The 23,129-nt window shown below is 37.5% G+C and overlaps 1 protein-coding gene across 1 annotated transcript in view; it reads right to left on the bottom strand.

The window, feature by feature from the left end:
• MORN1 (MORN repeat containing 1) overlaps nt 1-23,129 on the bottom strand; it is a 569,760-nt gene that overhangs the window by 196,789 nt on the left and 349,842 nt on the right. Inside the window, exons 11-12 of the mRNA XM_053690352.1 lie at nt 22,000-22,151; nt 12,145-12,230 (exon numbers count right to left, since the gene is read on the bottom strand). Of these exons, the coding sequence (XP_053546327.1) occupies nt 12,145-12,230; nt 22,000-22,151 (238 nt within the window). The remainder of the gene's footprint in view (nt 1-12,144; nt 12,231-21,999; nt 22,152-23,129) is intronic.

Here is a 23,129-nt window from a genome sequence, read left to right as displayed (position 1 = left end):
TCCTGTGACTGGGGACCAGCCCTCTCTACCTCCTCTGTCCCTGCAGGCTGTGACAGGCTACCACCAGCCCCACCCCCAGTTGCCACAGTCTGCCCCACTTTCCCTTTTCTTTTTGTGCCTAGCTGAGGCTGACTCCTCCTCACTCCTCCCACCTCCATTCCTCTTCCACCCTCTCTCCTTCCCTCCTCTGCCAGGGTTTGAGGAAGGACAAATCCTCCACCCAAACCTCGGCCCCTATTCCTGCCCATACTACTCCCTACTTCCCCCCTCCCCCTCCCTCTATCCACCCTCACCACTGCCCTCCCCCTAGCCACCCCCTTCCCAACTCCACTAGGCCTATCCATCCCTTTCTCCTTCCTCCCTAACTCTAACCTAACACTAAAGTCCCTAGCTTACCTAACTACACTATTTCACCTAACTAAACCCTAAATTAAATAGCCCCAAAACTAACTACCTAACCTATCTAGACCCTAACTATCTCTATTCTATATCCCTCAAAATAAAAATAAAATGTGGGGGTGAAAATAAACAAAGGGATGTAAATGAAAAAGGAAAAACTAAGGAGGATTAGAACAAAATTATAGAAAAATAATAAGGGATGCAAATTAAGAAAGGGGTGAGCTATATAGTCAAATGAAACAAAAAATATGGGATGTTAAAAAAAAAAAAATAGGATGGGCAAAATGTATATATAAAAAAACAAGTTATATAGTGAGGAAGGGAAGGGTAGTCAAAGGGGGGATGGGAAGTGGAATAAGGGGATTAATGAAAGGAGTAATAAAGGAAGATGGGGATATGGGGGTTAATGAAAAAAAAAATGTGAATGTGTTTGTATCAAATAAAAGTGTGTATGTGTGTGTGTGTGTATTTGTGTGTATAAACTAATGTGTGTTAATTAACTAATGTATGGATGTGTGTGTGTGTGTTCCTAATATTATATGAGGCCTACAATAAGAATATATGAAAATCAAATATCAAACTCTCCACTAACTCTCAAACAACTCTCAAAAACCCAAAACTCCTACCAACGCAACTAGCTCCCGTGTCTTTCTCTCTAGAGGCGATCACAGGTAAAGAGCGCAGGCGCAAACCGTTATTCTTATAGACAGAGGTCGGGTTACCATGGCAATGCACTTGTTATGGCGCGCTTTTCGACAAATCCGACATCGGTTGGCAACGCAAACTTACGTACGGCCGAAAAGAGCGACTGCGTGCAACACGCTAATCTTTTCAATGGAAACCTGGTACTAAAATGGAGCCGTAAATTACTTTTAGCTGTCGTCCGCTTCGGTAGCTTACGGCTCCATTTTTAACGACTCAATGGAAGCGAGGCCACAGTCGGCATTTATCATTGCACAAGCATTTCTAGTGAAATGCTTGTGCGATGCCGCCCCCTGACCACCACTGAACAAGACACACAAGCTGAAACGTCAAGACTGGGCCAAGAAATATCTCAAGACTGATTTTTCTAAGGTTTTATGGACTGATGAAATGAGAGTGAGTCTTGATGGGCCAGATGGATGGGCCCATGGCTGGATTGGTAAAGGACAGAGAGCTCCAGTCCGACTCAGACGCCAGAAAGGTGGAGGTGGAGAACTGGTTTGGGCTGGTATCATCAAAGATGAGCTTGTGGGGCCTTTTCGGGTTGAGGATGGAGTCAAGCTCAACTCCCAGTCCTACTGCCAGTTTCTGGAAGACACCTTCTTCAAGCAGTGGTACAGGAAGAAGTCTGCATCCTTCATGATTTTCATGCAGGACAATGCTCCATCACACGCGTCCAAGTACTCCACAGCGTGGCTGGCAAGAAAGGGTATAAAAGAAGAAAATCTAATGACATGGCCTCCTTGTTCACCTGATCTGAACCCCATTGAGAACCTGTGGTCCATCATCAAATGTGAGATTTACAAGGAGGGAAAACAGTACACCTCTCTGAACAGTGTCTGGGAGGCTGTGGTTGCTGCTGCACGCAATGTTGATGGTGAACAGATCAAAACACTGACAGAATCCATGGATGGCAGGCTTTTGAGTGTCCTTGCAAAGAAAGGTGGCTATATTGGTCACTGATTTGTTTTTGTTTTGTTTTTGAATGTCAGAAATGTATATTTGTGAATGTTGAGATGTTATATTGGTTTCACTGGTAAAAATAAATAATTGAAATGGGTATATATTTGTTTTTTGTTAAGTTGCCTAATAATTATGCACAGTAATAGTCACCTGCACACACAGATATCCCCCTAAAATAGCTATAACTAAAAACAAACTAAAAACTACTTCCAAAACTATTCAGCTTTGATATTAATGAGTTTTTTGGGTTCATTGAGAACATGGTTGTTGTTCAATAATAAAATTAATCATCAAAAATACAACTTGCCTAATAATTCTGCACTCCCTGTATATGTGTGTGTGTGTGTGTATTTGTACATATTTATATATATATATATATATATATATATATATATATATATATATATATCGGAATAAACACATAATGTTTGCAAAAGAAGGAGCTGTGTCTTCATGATTCTTATAAATAATTGGAATGACTACACAGAGAAGTTTGTGAAGGTGTGCTGACCCTTTATGGATGTATATATATATACATATATACATACACACATAGGCCTAGATTTGGAGTTTGGCGGTAAAAGGGCTGTTAACGCTCCGCTGGCTTTTTTCTGGCCGCACCATAAATTTAACTCTGGTATGGAGAGTTTAAACAAATGCTGCGTTAGGCTCCAAAAAAGGAGCGTAGAGCATTTTTACCGCAAATGCAACTCTCGATACCAGAGTTGCTTACGGACGCGGCCTGCCTCAAAAATGTGCTCGTGCACGATTCTCCCATAGGAAACAATGGGGCTGTTTGAGCTGAAAAAACACCTAACACCTGCAAAAAAGCAGCGTTCAGCTCCTAACGCAGCCCCATTGTTTCCTATGGGGAAACACTTCCTAAGTCTGCACCTAACACTCTAACATGTACCCCGAGTCTAAACACCCCTAACCTTACACTTATTAACCCCTAATCTGCCGCCCCCGCTATCGCTGACACCTGCATATTATTTTTAACCCCTAATCTGCCGCTCCGTAAACCGCCGCAACCTACGTTATCCCTATGTACCCCTAATCTGCTGCCCTAACATCGCCGACCCCTATATTATATTTATTAACCCCTAATCTGCCCCCCTCAACGTCGCCGACACCTGCCTACACTTATTAACTCCTAATCTGCCGAGCGGACCTGAGCGCTACTATAATAAAGTTATTAACCCCTAATCCGCCTCACTAACCCTATCATAAATAGTATTAACCCCTAATCTGCCCTCCCTAACATCGCCGACACCTACCTTCAATTATTAACCCCTAATCTGCCGAGCGGACCTCACCGCTACTATAATAAATGTATTAACCCCTAAAGCTAAGTCTAACCCTAATACTAACACCCCCCTAAGTTAAATATAATTTACATCTAACGAAATAAATTAACTCTTATTAAATAACTTATTCCTATTTAAAGCTAAATACTTACCTGTAAAATAAATCCTAATATAGATACAATATAAATTATAATCATATTGTAGCTATTTTAGGATTTATATTTATTTTACAGGCAACTTTTTAATTATTTTAACCAGGTACAATAGCTATTAAATAGTTAAGAACTATTTAATAGTTACCTAGTTAAAATAATAACAAATTTACCTGTAAAATAAATCCTAACCTAAGATATAATTAAACCTAACACTACCCTATCAATAAATTAATTAAATAAACTACCTACAATTACCTACAATTAACCTAACACTACACTATCAATAAATTAATTAAATACAATTGCTACAAATAAATACAATTAAATAAACTAGCTAAAGTACAAAAAATAAAAAAGAACTAAGTTACAAAAAATAATAAAATATTTACAAACATAAGAAAAATATTACAACAATTTTAAACTAATTACACCTACTCTAAGCCCCCTAATAAAATAACAAAGCCCCCCAAAATAAAAAATTCCCTACCCTATTCTAAATTAAAAAAGTTACAAGCTCTTTTACCTTACCAGCCCTGAACAGGGCCCTTTGCGGGGCATGCCCCAAGGATTTCAGCTCTTTTGCCTGTAAAAAAAAACATACCATACCCCCCCCCCAACATTACAACCCACCACCCACATACCCCTAATCTAACCCAAACCCCCCTTAAATAAACCTAACACTAAGCCCCTGAAGATCTTCCTACCTTATCTTCACCATACCAGGTTCACCGATCCGTCCTGGCTCCAACATCTTCATCCAACCCAAGCGGGGGTTGGCGATCCATCATCCGGTGCTGAAGAGGTCCAGAAGAGGCTCCAAAGTCTTCCTCCTATCCGGCAAGAAGAGGACATCCGGACCGGCAAACATCTTCTCCAAGCGGCATCTTCAATCTTCTTCCATCCGGTGCGGAGCGGGTCCATCTTGAAGCAGGCGACGCGGATCCATCCTCTTCTTCCGTTGTCTCCCGACGAATGACGGTTCCTTTAAGGGACGTCATCCAAGATGGCGTCCCTCGAATTCCGATTGGCTGATAGGATTCTATCAGCCAATCGGAATTAAGGTAGGAATTTTCTGATTGGCTGATAGAATCAGCCAATCAGAATCAAGTTCAATCCGATTGGCTGATCCAATCAGCCAATCAGATTGAGCTCGCATTCTATTGGCTGATCGGAACAGCCAATAGAATGCGAGCTCAATCTGATTGGCTGATTGGATCAGCCAATCGGATTGAACTTGATTCTGATTGGCTGATTCCATCAGCCAATCAGAAAATTCCTACCTTAATTCCGATTGGCTGATAGAATCCTATCAGCCAATCGGAATTTGAGGGACGCCATCTTGGATGACGTCCCTTAAAGGAACCGTCATTCGTCGGGAGACAACGGAAGAAGAGGATGGATCCACGTCGCCTGCTTCAAGATGGACCCGCTCCGCACCGGATGGAAGAAGATTGAAGATGCCGCTTGGAGAAGATGTTTGCCGGTCCGGATGTCCTCTTCTTGCCGGATAGGAGGAAGACTTTGGAGCCTCTTCTGGACCTCTTCAGCACCGGATGATGGATCGCCAACCCCCGCTTGGGTTGGATGAAGATGTTGGAGCCAGGACGGATCGGTGAACCTGGTATGGTGAAGACAAGGTAGGAAGATCTTCAGGGGCTTAGTGTTAGGTTTATTTAAGGGGGGTTTGGGTTAGATTAGGGGTATGTGGGTGGTGGGTTGTAATGTTGGGGGGGTATTGTATGTGTTTTTTTACAGGCAAAAGAGCTGAATTCTTTGGGGCATGCCCCGCAAAGGGCCCTGTTCAGGGCTGGTAAGGTAAAAGAGCTTGTAACTTTTTTAATTTAGAATAGGGTAGGGAATTTTTTATTTTGGGGGGCTTTGTTATTTTATTAGGGGGCTTAGAGTAGGTGTAATTAGTTTAAAATTGTTGTAATATTTTTCTTATGTTTGTAAATATTTTTTTATTTTTTGTAACTTAGTTCTTTTTTATTTTTTGTACTTTAGCTAGTTTATTTAATTGTATTTATTTGTAGCAATTGTATTTAATTAATTTATTGATAGTGTAGTGTTAGGTTAATTGTAGGTAATTGTAGGTAGTTTATTTAATTATTTTATTGATAGGGTAGTGTTAGGTTTAATTATATCTTAGGTTAGGATTTATTTTACAGGTAAATTTGTTATTATTTTAACTAGGTAGCTATTAAATAGTTCTTAACTATTTAATAGCTATTGTACCTAGTTAAAATAATTACAAAGTTGCCTGTAAAATAAATATTAATCCTAAAATAGCTACAATGTAATTATAATTTATATTGTAGCTATATTAGGATTTATTTTACAGGTAAGTATTTAGCTTTAAATAGGAATCATTTATTTAATAAGAGTTAATTTATTTCGTTAGATGTAAATTATATTTAAGTTAGGGGGGTGTTAGTGTTAGGGTTAGACTTAGCCTTAGGGGTTAATCAATTTATTAGAATAGCGGTGAGCTCCGGTCGTCAGATTAGGGGTTAATAATTGAAGGTAGGTGTCGGCGATGTTAGGGAGGGCAGATTAGGGGTTAATACTATTTATGATAGGGTTAGTGAGGCGGGTTAGGGGTTAATAACTTTATTATAGTAGCGCTCAGGTCCGCTCGGCAGATTAGGGGTTAATAAGTGTAGGCAGGTGTCGGCGACGTTGAGGGGGGCAGATTAGGGGTTAATAAATATAATATAGGAGTCGGCGGGGTTAGGGGCAGCAGATTAGGGGTACATAAGTATAACGTAGGTGGCGGTCGGCAGATTAGGGGTTAAAAATTTTAATCGAGTGGCGGCGATGTGGGGGGACCTCAGTTTAGGGGTACATAGGTAGTTTATGGGTGTTAGTGTACTTTAGGGTACAGTAGTTAAGAGCTTTATGAACCGGCGTTAGCCAGAAAGCTCTTAACTCCTGCTATTTTCAGGCGGCTGGAATTTTGTCGTTAGAGCTCTAACGCTCACTTCAGAAACGACTCTAAATACCAGCGTTAGAAAGATCCCATTGAAAAGATAGGATACGCAAATGGCGTAGGGGGATCTGCGGTATGGAAAAGTCGCGGCTGAAAAGTGAGCGTTAGACCCTTTAATCACTGACTCCAAATACCGGCGGTAGCCTAAAACCAGCGTTAGGAGCCTCTAACGCTGGTTTTGACGGCTACCGCCGAACTCCAAATCTAGGCCATATATATCTGTGAGTCAATACAGGGTAAGAGAAAAAAATAAAATAAAATAGGAAAGTGTTTTTTTGCCGGACTTGTTATTTTATTTTTAAATGCATAGCACTTAGCAGCCACATATTGCTTTGGAGACTACTACCTTTTTTCCAGGAGATGGGGGCACATTTTTTATAATGTTATTTATTATAAGCAGGTACCCTTAGCTCATTCATATTAAAAGCAATTGTTTCACTTTAACAATGTAGAAGACATCTCCTTCACTGCGTTTAAACTATATAAAAACTATATATTTCAGGCAATCTTCCCAGATATAGCTTCATATATTATTATTTTTTATTAAAAAATGAAATCTCTTTGAAAATGGGAACTTAATTTGCCATGATACAGTGACCATATTCTATCTGTGCGTATAAAAATAATGAAGAATTAGAGCTACTGAGTACCAGTAATATAATGCTTGCTACATCAGAAAATAGGTAATAGATTACTATAATGTTATATTAGATTACTAGTCATGGAGACCAATAAGCTGTATAGTATAAGAGTTTTCTTTTATACCTTCAATTTCAGACAGTGCTCTTTGTGTTTTTTCTAAGGTCTTGCAGACAGTATGACATGCTGGAATAAAACTTGTCAAGATTCACTTCTAAGAACATGACACAATGGGCACAGCTCTGCTATTAATGCAGACACAGATTACAGGACAAATGATTGAGATAGAGGTCATTGTGACATTTCCCAGAGCTTTAGTACCGGAGACCTGATAGCCTCAGTGCTAATGCGTCCATAGACAACATGATGTACACCGTAACATTTCAAAACCCCTTTCAGGTGTCATTTTCTAAATGTAAAAAAAAAAAAAAAAAAAAATTGCAGCTAAGGGCAGAAATATAATTACAATAACAGGGAACAGACTTATGGAACAATACAATATATTATTTATATTTAAAGGGGCATGAAACCCATTTTTTTTCTTTGATGATTCAGATAGAGCATGCAATTTTCAACAATACTCCAATTTACTTCTATTATAAATTTTCTTTGTTCTCTTGGAATCTTTTGTTGAAAAGACGAGATGTAAGCTCAGGAGCGTGCATGTGACTGGAGCACTATATGGTAGCAGTTTTGCAAGAATTTGCTTCATTCCTTTGTTGAAAAGCATACCTAAGTAGGCATTACTGGAAGTTAGCTGCAGATTGGTGGCTGTACATATATGCTTCGTTTCATTGGCTAACCGAATATGTGCAGGTAGCTCCCAGCAGTGCATTGCTGCTACTTCAACAAAGGATACCAGCAGAATGAATCAAATATGAAAATAGAAATAAAATGGAAAGTTGTTTAAAATCGTATTCTCTGTCTGAATCATAAAAAAAATATTTGCGTTTCATGTCCCTTTAAGGATATTTTCTTTAAAGAAATTGGAAGTTTATTAATTAAAAGTAAACAAAAAGGTTGAAATAGAAGCTGCTTACATTCATTTTTGAATTTCCGGGAAACTGATGATTATGCACAACTGAGGGCTGGATTACAAGTGGAGAGCCAAATTCGCCCTTTTACGGACAGCAATAAATAAGCAGCCATTACATGTGCTTGTGATAGCAATTATCGCTCAGAAAATTAACCAGAGACTAGGGGCCCGATCTGATATAAATCGTCGCCGGTATCACATATATGGCGTAACATAGAAGTTATGCTCGTATATATTTCTGCCTTCGGCCGTAGTTTTTTGGCCCATAGACAGGTATACCAAACCAGCGCATTTTGGTATCCAATATACAGCGTAAGGACTTACGTGGCGAAAATGGAGAAATCCGATCAACCAATAGAATGCAAGCTCAATCTGATTGGCTGATTGGATCAGCCAATCGGATTGAACTTGAATCTGATTGGCCTATCAGCCAATCGGAATTCGAGGGGCGCCATCTTGGATGACCTCATTTAAAGGAAACTTCATTCGTCATTCAGTCTTCGAGCCAGCTGGATGTTCCGCGTCGGAGGTCTGAAGAAAGAAGATTGAAGATGCCGCTTGGAGGAAAACTTCACCCCGATGGAGGACCTCTTCTTTGCCGCTTGGATGAAGACATTGCCGGGATGGAAGACTTCTTCTTTGCCGCTTGGATGAAGACATCGCCGGGATGGAAGACTTCTTCTTTGCCGCTTGGATGAAGACATCGCCCGGATGGAAGAATTCTTCTTTGCCGCTTGGATGAAGACATTGCCCGGATTGGATGAAGAGTTCGGCCCGGCTGGGTGAAGACGACTCAAGGTAGAGAGATCTTCTGGGGCTTAGAGTTAGGTTTTTTTAAGGGGGGTTTGGGTGGGTTTAGAGTATGTGGGTGGTGGGTTGTAATGTTGGTATTGTGTTTTTTTTTTACAGGCAAAAGAGCTGTTTACTTTGGGGCATGCCCCGCAAAAAGCCCTTTTAAGGGCTGGTAAAAGAGCTGGTTACTTTTTAATTTAGAATAGGGTAGGACATTTTTTTTTATTTTGGGGGGCTTTATTAATTTATTAGGGGGCTTAGAATAGGTGTAATTAGCTTAAAATTCTTGTAATCTTTTTTTATTTTTTGTAATTTAGTGGGTTTTTTTGTAATTTAGTTTAATGTATTTAATTGTATTTTAGTTTAGATATTTGTAGTTTATTTAATTTATTGATAGTGTAGGTGTATTTGTAACTTAGGTTAGGATTTATTTTACAGGTAAATTGGTAATTATTTTAACTAGGTAGCTATTAAATAGTTATTAACTATTTAATAGCTATTGTACCTAGTTAAAATAAATACCAAGTTGCCTGTAAAATAAATATAAACCCTAAAATAGCTACAATGTAATTATTAATTATATTGTAGCTATCTTAGGGTTTATTTTATAGGTAAGTATTTAGATTTAAATAGGAATATTTTAATTAATAATATTAATATTAATTAGATTTATTTTAATAAGAATTTAGTTAGGGGTGTTAGAGTTAGATAGGGTTATTATACTTAATATATATATAATATAATAACTATATTAACTATATTAACCCTAATATAATTAGGGTTAATATAGTTAATATAGGTGGTGGCGGTGTAGGGGGATTAGATTAGGGGTTAATTTATTTAATATAGGTGGCAGCAGTGTAGGGGGATTAGGGGGTAATACATTTATTATAGGTGGCGGCAGTGTAGAAGGATTTAGATTAGAGGCAAAAGAGCTGATTACTTTGTGACAAAGCCCCGCAAAAAGCCCTTTTAAGGGATGGTAAAAGAGCTGATTACTTTAGGGCAATGGTCAGCAAAAAGCCCTTTTAAGGGCTGGCAATAGAGCTGTTTACTTTGGGGCAATGCCACGCAAAAAGCCCTTTTCAGGGCTATTTGTAGGGTTAGACTTAGGTTTAGTGGTAGGGAAATTTTAGTTTTTTTAGGGGTTAATTAATTTAATATAGCTGGCAGCGGTGTAGGGGGATTAGATTAGGGGTTAATGTATTTAATATAGCTGGCGGCAGGGTAGGGGGATTAGATTAGGGCTTAATAATTTTAATACAGCTGGCGGCGGGGTAGGAGCTCACATTAGGGGGTAGGTAATGTAGGTGGCGGCGGTGCAAGGGGCTCACATTAGGGGGTAGGTAATGAAGGTGGCGGCGGTGTAAGGGGCTCACATTAGGGGGTAGGTAATATAGCTGGCGGCGGTGTAAGGGGCTCATATTAGGGGGTAGGTAATATAGCTGGTGGCGGTGTAAGGGGCTCACATTAGGGGGTAGGTAATATAGCTGGCGGCGGTGTAAGGGGCTCACATTAGGGGGTAGGTAATGTAGGTGGCGGCGGTGTAAGGGGCTCACATTAGGGGGTAGGTAATGTAGGTGGCGGCGGGGTCCGGGAGCAGCGGTTTAGGGGTTAATAACTTTATTAGGTGCGGCGGGGTCCGGGAGCGGCGGTTTAGGGGTTAATGCATTTATTATTAGGAGAGTGAGGGGGGATAGCGGATAGAGGGGTATACGTGTCGGGCTATGTTTGGGAGGCGTGTTAGACAGTACGGGTGATTTAATAACTTAGTCAGGTTTTTTATGCGCCGGCAGTTTCTAAAGTGCCGTAAGTCACTGGCGACTCCAGAAATTTGTACTTACGCAGATTTCTGGACATCGCTAGTTTGTCAGACTTACGGCACTTTAGCATCTGACGGCGCCTTATATGGGATAGCTCGAGTTGCGAGCTGAAACTACGGGCAGCGCGGGTTTCCACGCTTGCGCCGAAACCGGCGCCGTAAATCGGATCGTGCCCCAGATCCAAAATGAAAGAGTATTATTGTTTAAAAAAAAAAGCATTAAAAAATTACTGCACAAAGCAGTTTTTAGGGGTTAAAGTTGGCGGGAGTGGGGTTTAAGAAAAAAAAACGGCACTGAAAAGTGCCTTTACATTGCGGTCTAGGGGGAACTGTGTGTTCCCTGTAAATATATATGTATACGCTTATATACATATATATCTATGCGTTAATATGTGTATATACACAAATAAACACATAAATATATATGTATAGACTCATATATATTAGAATTTTCTGCCCATCGCTGTGCGACTTACCCCCTTCGCTGCACTAGGTTCTCATACCGTGTCTCACGGCATAAAAACAAGGTTCCTATTGAAGCCTTTGGAAGCACGCTCACATAAGCGCAAAACTTCCATGCAATGCAAACACAAACATTTGCATGTGTATTACTAACTGGAGCACAAATATGGCCCTCGAAAAAGCAATATTTTACGCTCCACTCATAATCTGGCCCTTAGTATTTATTGTCCCTTTAACAGAGTCCATTAGCATTTTTCTTTTCATCCTTGGTTTGATTACACACGTTTTCCACCTTCAAAATATTTAAAATCCTCAGAAACAGCTCCTTAAAAAACATGAGATCATTTAATATTTTATAGCCTTCTTTTTCTTTTTTTTTTTCATTGTTTCTATTATATCAATTACTAATTCAAACTGCATTTTTTTCTTATTGATTGCAATGGCTTTGAAAACTAAGCAAAAACAAAACCAAAACAAAACAGTCATACAATATTTTCACATGAGAATTTGATGGATTGGAACTGTAAACTATAATAAGCTGATAGTGAGAGTTCTGTTCATAATTAATTTACTATGCTATGAATTTATTGTATTTTGTGCAAGTTTTTAATTGTCTAGAAAACCATGATGTACACATCTTGAAATATATATTTTATGAATCATTGTCTTATTATTATTGTTTTTAAGAAAACTTCCATCTTTATCCTTTGCCTGCCAGAGCGTTTCACTGCAATCTGCTCTAAGCACTATTGTGTTCGAGGAAGGGACACACTGTTATGTCCCAAAATAGAAGTGTCTGTAAGAAGTCTGTCTTTGCTCCGGGGAAAATAAGAAGCAAGCAAATCCAGCTGAGAGACGAGATACTGATTCACACCTACCTGCTGTCTTCAATCTTATCTTGCGAGACTGTCATCTTCTCAGCTTTTTCAGCAGATATTTTACCACTTAGCTTTTTTCCTCTATTCTGAAGGAGAAAAAATAATAATAATAAAATATATATATATATACATACACACACACACACATATATATATATATATATATATATATATAAATAAACACACACACATAGATACATATATATATATATATATATAAACACACACACATAGATATATATATATATAAACACACACACATAGATATATATATATATATATATATATATATAAACACACACACATAGATATATATATATATAAACACACACACATAGATACATATATATATATATATATAAACACACACATATATACATATATATATATATATATATATAAACACACACACACATAGATACATATATATATATATATATATATAAACACACACACATAGATACATATATATATATATATATATATATATATATATATATATAAACACACACATAGATACATATATATATATATATATATATATAAACACACACACATAGATACATATATATATATATATATATATAAACACACACATAGATATATATATATATATATATATATATATATATATAAACACACACACATAGATACATATATATATATATATATATATATATATATAAACACACACACATAGATACATATATATATATATATAAACATACACACACATAGATACATATATATATATATATAAACACACACACATAGATACATATATATATATACATACACACATAGATACATATATATATAAACATACACACACATAGATACATATATATATATATATATATATATATAAACACACACACATAGATACATATATATATATATATATATATAAACACACACACATAGATACATATATATATATATATATATATATATATATAAACATACACACACATAGATACATATATATATATATATATACATACACACACACATATACATATTTTGGCTGTGCTCCAATGCATTTTTTAAATTCAATCCTGATTGTGATAGAATCTCAATAACAATACCTATTCAGTTTCTAAAGAAAAACATGTTTTGCCACCTTCTGTTTCCACAAAATAAAAGATGAATAAAGTTAAACATTGTTAAAGGGAAAGTCTACTGAAAATGTTATTGTTTAAAAAGATAGATAATCCCTTTATTACCCATTTCCCAGTTTTACATAACCAAAACGGTTGTATTAATATATGTTTTACCTCTGTGATTACCTTGTATCTAAGCCTCTGCAGACTGCCCCCTTATCTCAGTTCTTTTGACAGACTTGCATTTTAGCTACTCAGTGCAGACTCATAAATAACTCCATGGGAGTGACTACAATGTTTATCTATATGACACACTAGCACTGTAAAAAATGCTGTCAAAATGCACTGAGATAAGAGGCAGCTTTCAAATGGCCTAGAAGTCAGTTTATGAGTATACCTAGGTTTAGCTTTCAGCAAAGAATACCAAGAGAACAAAGCAAATTTGATGCTAAAAAGTAAGGCCAGATTACAAGTGGAGGGGGTAAGTAGTGCAGCAAAGTGTAAATATATATGTATATGATTATATACATATATATTTATGTGTTAATATGTGTATATACAGTTAGAAGTTAGGTAGGCTCAGGAGCATGTACTTCTCTAGAGCACCATAGGACAGCAGATTGTAAAAAACCCCACTGATGCCACCTAATGTTCTTAGAAATATATGAAAGAAAACATTTGGGCTTTATGTTCCTTTAAGGACTGAGGTGTTACAATAATGACTGGGGGTACCTAGGACCCCCCCATTAGATGATTGACATCCGCTGCTAGTGGCCGATTGGCCACCAGTGAGCAGGGGGCGGCATTGCACAAGAATTTCACTAGAAATGCTTGTGCAATGTTAAATGCCTACAGCGTATGCTGTCGGCATTTAGCAAGGTTGAACGGACATGATCCACTACAGCGAATCATGTCTGCTCGACCCTACATAAATCTACCCCATAAGGTTGTATTCCATTCATCGGTTTCCTCAACTTAAACATGGTTATAGGCTAATTTTGTCTAATAGCGCAGGTGTTAGGGGCAATATGCATCAATTCATTACCATTATCTTAAATGAAAAAGATACCTGCCCCAACAGGAGAAGAGGATGAAAGTCTTATAAAGATTTTTTTGAATTCATTTTTGGATACATACAAGCATAAAATATAGTCAGTCATATGAGTTTTTAGAGGCAGGAATGAGATTAATAGGACAGTTATAAATGACATGAGAAGTTAACGCATGAGCCTTTTCTAATTGAAAACAAGAGAAATTCAGCATAAGCTTCTTGGATCTTTTCACCACCATCTTTGTTGTTTTCATACTTCACAGAAACTGTGAGGAACAGAGAAACAAATGCTGAGGTCATGAATGATACAGAAGGAACACTGGTTCTTCAGGCTGGTTAGGAGGATAAATGCTATAGTTAATACAATCTCTGAGCCATTGATTACCCTGTATCACTAGGAAGACTAAATCCTTAATTTTTCATCATTTAAGGTCTAACGTGTATGAGCCAGAGCAGACTAGTTTTTATTACATCCAATATTTAAAGACCACTAAAGTAATTCTCCAATATATTCCTCAACAGGAGATCTTCACTGATGTCTTAAATTAAATTCTGCCATAAAAAACTATAGAGCGTCATCATACAAGGCACCCGTAATACCAGGAAGCCTGCAGCTGATAAATTGCAATATAGTTTCTTTAGCAAAAATGCTTCTAGTAAAAGTTATTGCTGTTTTTCATTGGCATACGCACATATCCTGTGAAGGCCTGTGCACCAGTATTCAAACAACATATCTTCTCAGAGAGTCAGACTTGTATGACACAATTATGTCTTTAGAAGCAATACACACCACCTCCAGCTCTCTGAGCAGGCATGGTGTGCGATTACTGGTGCACAGGCTCTCACAATATATGTGCGTATGCCAAAGACAAATAGTAATAACTTTTCTTTTGTAAAATGGCGATGGTCCATAATTCTCCATAGCATATGGGATATATTTCTTGCCACTAGGATTAGGTTAAAAATCAATACAAGAGCTTAAAATCCTTCCCTCCTTTCATCTCTATTCAGTTTGGTCTTGGCCTCACATGAGATAGTTAAAAATAGAGGTGTTTAAGGTACTTGCTATGGGTTTATATTTGGGAGCTCAGACCAATGTGAGACCCTTAATGACTAGGATTTACCATTCACAAAGAAGTTAGAAGAGAGACTTCACAGCAGCCGAATGATACAGGGACATAGGAATACTCTGTTATGTGCACAGTATTTCCCTATGGGGCTTTAGCCATAACTACTCTCAGGCATTGCCGGTACTTGTCCTTAGCCTCCCACTGTGGTATTTCCTACAGATATCCTCTGTGGTACCCTACATGCACTGGATAGGCTCTCTACTGGATACTGCTGCAGCTGACTTGACAATTGTTTGACAAGCCTGGTAAGCCAGTGAAGGGGAGCTAGTTCAGGTAAGTGACTTCCTACAACACACACACAACCCAAAGTCTATTTGTAGGTACTCTAACATAGGTAAAGCATAGCCAGGGAACATAGCCTGCTCACCTCATAACACACTTTTTTTTTTTTTTTTTGCAGGTCCCTGATGGCCCTATCCTTATTAGAGACACAGCCAGGTAAGACTGAGCTCATTAACAACCATCTGGCAGCTCTGAAGAACCATTTTGGGCACTTTATTTTAAAAAAGATAGCAGTTCATTAGTGCACAATCCAGTTAGGGGGCATTTTATTCATGGTTTTGGGGCTATATTATGCTTGGTGCACACTATTTCTATTTTTTTACACTAAAAGCCTCCCTGAGGAACTGGCATTTCATTGGGCTGTAGCCCCACCACCTCATTATTCCTGGGCTTTTCCTCTCACTCTGGAGCTCATGGAGGACAGAAAGAAGCCCATGTGCCTTTGGGCAATAAAATACTGCCTTTTTTTCTGCTAAATCCTTGAGTTTAGCAATAGAGGGGGTGAGTACTCATACAGGAGCTGCCAGGGGGTTAATTGGACTACAGTCTGGGGCTTAGGGCCTTAGTGTACTTATACTACAGTGTCAGTATAGGTGTCAGAGAGGTTATTAGGCTTAGGGTAGAGGTCTCTCTGCCATTTTTTCTTATGTATATGTATGTCTGGTGTCTCTGTATACAAAATTAGAGGAGCAATCTTAATCATCCTTGTTTACTGATAACCCTTCTTGCATTATTATGTGTGGTTTGCAAATCTGTTCCAGTGTGTCAGGTCACTCAATTCTGTCAGAATTGTTTACCTCAAATTTTGCATGCAAATCAGCCACAACCTTCTACCTCCTTAAGGGAGTTTTGTCCTGTGTATATCACTCAGGAGGCTATTACTGACTTCACCCCTGAATTTAAAACCAGTTTCTGATTACCTCTCACTTAAATAACAAACTTCCAAGGTATTGTATAAGATCAAGAGATCAAAAGGCTCACATGATAGATTATTGGATATGTCTATGGGAATTTCATCTAGCATACCTGTTCTCTTCGTTTGTTCTTGTTCCAAAAGTTATTGCTCGGATCAAACATTAGTACATTTCAGTAATATTGATTGCTCCAGCCTGGTCCCGCAGAATATGGTATGCTGAGCTAGTGTAAATTTTCTCATCTTCTCCATGGCTTCTTCTTCTTCTGAGACTAGACTTGTCTCAAGGGCCTCTTTTTCATCAGGACCTCAAATCTCTAATTTTAATGGCATGGAGGTTGAATGACTAGTTTTAAGACATATCGGTTTCTCAGATTCGGTCATAGAAACTTTGTTTCCGGCAAGAAAGTCTGTGACACACAATTTTTATCACAAGATTTGGAAGGCATATTTTGAGTGGCACTCTTCCAGAGGATTTTCTTGGTATTCCTTTAGGTTTCCTAGAATTCTCCAGTTTTTGCAGGATAGCCTTAACAAGGGTTTGTCTGCTAGCTCCTTGAAAGGTCACATTTCTTCCTTATCTGTTCTTTTTCATAAGAAATTAGCTTATGTGTCCAGATCCTACTAACTCTAAGGAGCAACCTTTTGCATAATCTTGATGAAGAGCTTTGAAGTTTTAATTTCAAGCGACTAAACAATTCAGACAATCTTCTAGTTTGTTTGTTCACTACTCTGGGTCTCGTAAGGGGCAGAAGGCTAGAAGGTAGTGTTGGCCTCTTGGCTCAAACAGGTAATTCACAAGGTTTATTTGGTGGTGGGAACATCACCTCCTAAGCGTATCACAGTTCATTCTACAAGAGCACATGCAACTTCATGGGCTTTTAAAACTAATACATCTTTGGAGCAGATTTGCAAAGCTGCTACATGGGGGTAAATTTACCAATGTCTGTCCGACATGATAGGCTGTAGTGTATCATATCCGACAGACATCGCTGAATGCCGTCAGCATACGCATTTATCATTGCACAAGCAGTTCACCAGAACTGCTTAAACAATGCCGCACCCTGCAGAATTGCGGCCAATCGGCGCTAGCAGGGGGTGTCACTCATCCCGATCGTATAGGATCAGGCGGATTGAAGACTGCAGTCTCAGAGGTGGCGGACAAGTTATACTGCTGTTTCCGGTGGGAATAAGGGCCATTCAGCATTTGTTAAATCGACCCCTTTGTCTTCTCAGCATACTTTTTCAAAATCTTGTCGCTTTGATGTTTTTGCTTATTTGCAATCTGCTTTTGTCAGGAACTTCTTTCAGGCTGCATGTTGGTTAAATAGTAACAAAAATTGTCCCACCCTGTCCGTAACATAAACCATCTGCTTGGGTATTAATCCCATATGTTATTGAGGACTATAGACCATCATCATTTTACAAAAACAAAATTTATACTTACCTGATAATTTAGGCCCCGCTCGTTTCAATTTTCGGGCAACAGTTCTAATGACACCTCTACAGACCCTGCTTCATCTTTCCTACCTATAACTTTTTTATTCTCTGCTCAGTTATACGTTAGACTGAATAGATAGGGATTTTAAGCTCTTGTATGTGTTCTTGACCTCCTCCTATTGGCGGAAAATATATCCCATATGTTATGGAGGTCTATAAACCATCATTATTCCGAAAGAAAACAATTTATCAGGTAAGCATACATTTTGTTTTAATAGAAGCATTTTTGCTAACAAAACTATATTGAATATGTTTTAAATTTAAATGCACCTGTGCACATTTCATTTTTGACCTTTCTATCCCTTTAAGATCTGAGACTGTCTTGTGACTCGTAAGGTAGCTGTTATTTCAGCCAGTATTTATAGACCACTAATCCAATTCTCCAGTATAGTCCTCCACAGGACATCTTCACTGACGTCTCAAATTAAATTCTGCTTTATAAAGCTACACAGGATCATTATACAAGATGCTCACTGTAACAGGCAGACAGCAGCTGGTACAAAACAGTTGTGAAATTAGATTGAAAGCCATGTTCAATATTGATTAACAACAATAGTTCGGGCAAGACACTGGTTAGTGTCACACAGGTTGGAAAAGCCTGAGGACTGACCCAAGACAAGAGTAACTAAGCAGTATATATAGAATATGTGATTACTGATTTGATACTCATTATGTTTATTGGAAACTGCTTATTAGGAAAGGGAATGAAGGGGTACAAATACCAAATGATAATCTAATAACAAGTAGTTAAATATAGAAATTAAACAATTAAATGGGCATGATAACAAAATGTTGAAGAACTTGCAGAATAGCTGCAAAAATATTACCTGAACATCTCTTTGGGAAAAAAAGGAAGATATTTTACCTCAAAATTTCCTCAGTAGTCACATCCCATTGCAAATGGACTTTAAGTAGCCAATCAGGATGCTAGTCCCAGGGCTTGCAAGGAAGAGTGCATCTGGAAGGTGCAGGCACAGTTGTGTTATTTCCCTCCTCAGTTTAATAAAGTTTACTCTCAAATCTTGCGAGATTTACCGTAAGTGAAATCTCATGAGAACACAGTAAAGCAAATATAACATCAGCCCTAATGAGGCTGATTTGCTGTTTTTTCTTCTCCAACATGCATCTGACAGTAGCTGAAGGAACTGTTCAGCTATGTGTAAGCTGAAGACATTTTGAGGTAAAATGTCTTCATAGAGATGTACAGGAGATATTTTCTTGTCAAATTTTTCTTCAGCTGTGATGTTTCACTTGCAACTAATTTAGTATTTGAGCATTATGTCCCCTTTAAGATGGGGAAGATGGCATGGGACTCTGGGAGATGACTAGAAAAGAAGACTATAAACTCCACATTTAACATTGTTAAGATTTGTTTCTGCCTGTGTTAGTCAATAAATTTGTTTTAAACATCATCAGAATGAATTAATAAACACCCAGTTATCTAAAACTATTGATATACAAAGGTATCTCCCCTTTCAGCCCCCCCCCCCCCCCCCACTGTAGCTAAAGGAATTGCCTCTGTGCTTTGTGTAATGTGCTTCTCTGCTGTTATACAAAGACAAGCAGAAATAGTGACTTTTTTCTTTGTACTCATTCAGTCAATTATCCTTTTTTTCCTGACACCTGCCAACTGCTAAGGTGATGTATGTGCTGTTTATTATCTGAGCAATTCTTTGTAGGGAACTAGGCTGAAACAACAATATTATTTCTCAGAAACCATGTTCAAAGTAAACACATTTTTTTAAGACATGCTTATCTGATAGAGGAATTTCTATAAATTATTGTGATGGTTCTATGCTCAGGTGGCCTAACGTATATAATATTTTATTCAATAGGATGCTGATTCCCAAGCTTATACTGTCTGAATTTGTTTTTGAAGAACTAAAACATATAATCAACTACTGTAAAACTAACAATATTTCTATGTATATGCATGCTTGTATATATATATATATATATATATATATATATTTATTATATGTGTATATATATATACATATATATTCACAAGCATGCATATACATATAAATATATACTTTTGTGTGTACACTATTTATGTCAGATAAAGTGTGGAAATTAATAGAGAGAAAGACAAAGAGAAAGGGATATAGAAAAAAATGAGTGGAAGAGGGAGAGAAACTCTGTGTGTGTGTGTGTGTATGTATATATATATATATATATATATATATACACATCTATCTATCTATCTATATATATATATATATATATATATATATATATATATATATATATATATATATATATATATATATATACATACATATATATATATATATATATATATATATATATATATACATAGTAAAAGATTGCTGCCAAAAAGGCAATTGTGTGTGATTCTTTATAAGTGTACATAAATTGTGACATATAAATCTAAATTTACATATACATTTTTAAAAAAAATATATTTTTTTTAAGTACAATTTAGTTTTTTCGAAGTACAATCTTCTTTTTTGGAAATAAAATGTTTTCTTTTAGAAGTGTCAAAACACTGTTGAAAATAAATGCTAGTTCCCATTTTGCTAAAGGACTTGTGATGTCACAACAAGTCATTGTGCCTGAAAACTAGCTACTGCTTTGCTTTTAATTAGTCTCCTTAACGACCATGACATACCCTGTACGTCGCTAGTCATTAAGGGTTTTTGGGGCCGTAATAGTGCGAGTCTCGACACCACAATTATGACCTCCCTCCCGCCTGCTTGCTTACTGAAATAGGGCAGCCATTATCAAAAAGACAAGCACCATTAAAAGACCAGCAACATACAGGGTATGTAGCTAGTGTGACCACGTGTCCTGTATTGCGTCCCGGGTACCTTAATCCAATGTCCGGGAATGAAATTAAGAAAACAAAGCCAGCACTGACGTCAGACAGATTGACTAGTAGGGAATAGGATTGAAGTCTCAGGACTCTAGAGAGGCTTGTTCCCGGCTTCCCGCAGCGCAGATCGTGAGACTCAGAGTCTAGAAGACATCGTCCCAGGGGGCAGGCTCAGGGCCAAACTCCAGAGAAACGCCGCCAGTTATGAGTGAGGGAAGCGGGGATATGTATGTTACTTTTTGTATATCCCCGCCCCCTCTGGTGCCTAGTGTCTACAGTACTAGTGTGTGTGTACTGTGCTGTGTATGTGAGTGGTGGAGCGCCTGCCCTGGACAGTTGAACTGGAGCCAAGCCAAGGATGAGCAGTCAGAGTGTGTCAGTCAGATATATATACTGGGGTGGAAAAATATCAATATGGTACACTAGTCAGGGGTTAAAAGCTACATGTCCAAAGGGACAATATTACTAGTCCACTCAATGTCACATATCTAAGTTGTCCGCTGTGATTTCTAAGTCATCCGAGACTAGTGGACTACTGGAAATTTCAAGATATATATATATAGACACACACACACACACACAGTTTCTGTTTCGGGATAGTTTGGATTTTTGAATATTTGTTTATCATTTAGGCAATATTTAAATGTCCTAATACTACTCATACATGTAACCTAAAGGTAGTGTGAGAGAGAGATTGTGTACGATACATTTTAACAGAGAACGATCAGATATTGATCAAGAGAAAGAGAAACAAGAGATGAAGAGAAGGAAGAAAGAGTGAAAGAGAGAACGAGTGATAGAAAGAGTGAAAGAGAGAGAGAAAAAAAGAAAGAGTAAAAGAAAAAAGATAAAGAAAGAAAGAGTGTGAGAAAGAAAAAGAAATAGTGAAAGAAAGATAAAGAAAGAAAGAAAGAGTGAGAGAAAGAAAGAAAGAAAGAAAGAAAGAAAAGAAAAAGAGTGAAAGGAAGAAAGAGTGAAAGAAATAAAGAAATTAAGAAAGAAAGAAATAAGGAGAGAGAGAGAGCAGTACCACTTACCTTGTCTGTCTCGTTCCCAGTTAAAAAGTGTTGCAGTCTCTCAGGTGGTGATACAAGCACGACATCCTGAAAAACAGCACAGCCAGCTTCCGCTCTCACTTTAAGGGCAGGTAAAGACTCATTATCTTCAGGGGCCATGAACTTCGGTATATCTGTGTCAAATAGAAAATATTTATGTTGTTTGACTCTAGGTGCTTTTAAATAGCCACAAATTAATGTGATATTAACAGCTTTCATGCAGGAAACATACATTATGCATATAAAATTAGAGTTTTGGCAATTTTAAAGACTAATATATGGAATACATCAATATTCCTGCTATAATTTAGTGCAAATTCAATTAAAGGGACAGTCTACTCCAGAATTTGTATTCATTAAAAAGATAGATAATCCCTTTATTACCCATTCCCCAGTTTTGTATAACCAACACGGTTATATTAATACACTTTTTACCTCTGTGATTATCTTTTATCTAAGCCTCTGCAGACTGACCCCTTACTTCAGTTGGTTTGACAGAGTTGCATTTTAGCCAATCAGTGCTTACTCATAAATAACTCCACGGGAGTGAGCACAATATAATCTCTATGACACACATGAACTAGCACTGTCTAGTTGTAAAAAACTGTAAAAAAAGCCCTGAGATAAGAGGCGGCCATCAAGAGCTTAGAAATTAGCATATGAGCCGTTCTAGGTTCAACAAAGAATACCAAGAGAAAAAAACAAATGTGATGATAACAGTAAATTGGAAAGTTGTTCAAAATGGCATGTTCTATCTGAATCCTGAAAGTTTAATTTTGACTCAAGTGTCCCTCTAACAATACCATAAAACAATTTATTTTGCAATATTTTTAGGAAATGCAACTTTGAAGTTCATATCACTGTCAGTGAGGATTAAAATCAGAATCTGATATATCAAGCTGTGATATCAGAATAAGCTGCACATTTACAAAACACATTATTAAAGGGCCATACAAACACAAACTTTTTCTTTCATGATTCAGATAGAACAGACAATTTTAAACAACTTTCCATGTTACTTCTTTTATCAAATTTGATTTGTTCTCTTGGTATCCTTCGTTGAAGTAGCATCAGTGCTCTAGTGGGAGCTAGCTGAACACGAGTGAGCTTAT

Source organism: Bombina bombina, chromosome 8 (genome assembly GCF_027579735.1).
Source record: "Bombina bombina isolate aBomBom1 chromosome 8, aBomBom1.pri, whole genome shotgun sequence".
NCBI classification, from domain to species: domain Eukaryota; kingdom Metazoa; phylum Chordata; class Amphibia; order Anura; family Bombinatoridae; genus Bombina; species Bombina bombina.
This window is presented reverse-complemented; position numbering and strand designations above follow the sequence as displayed.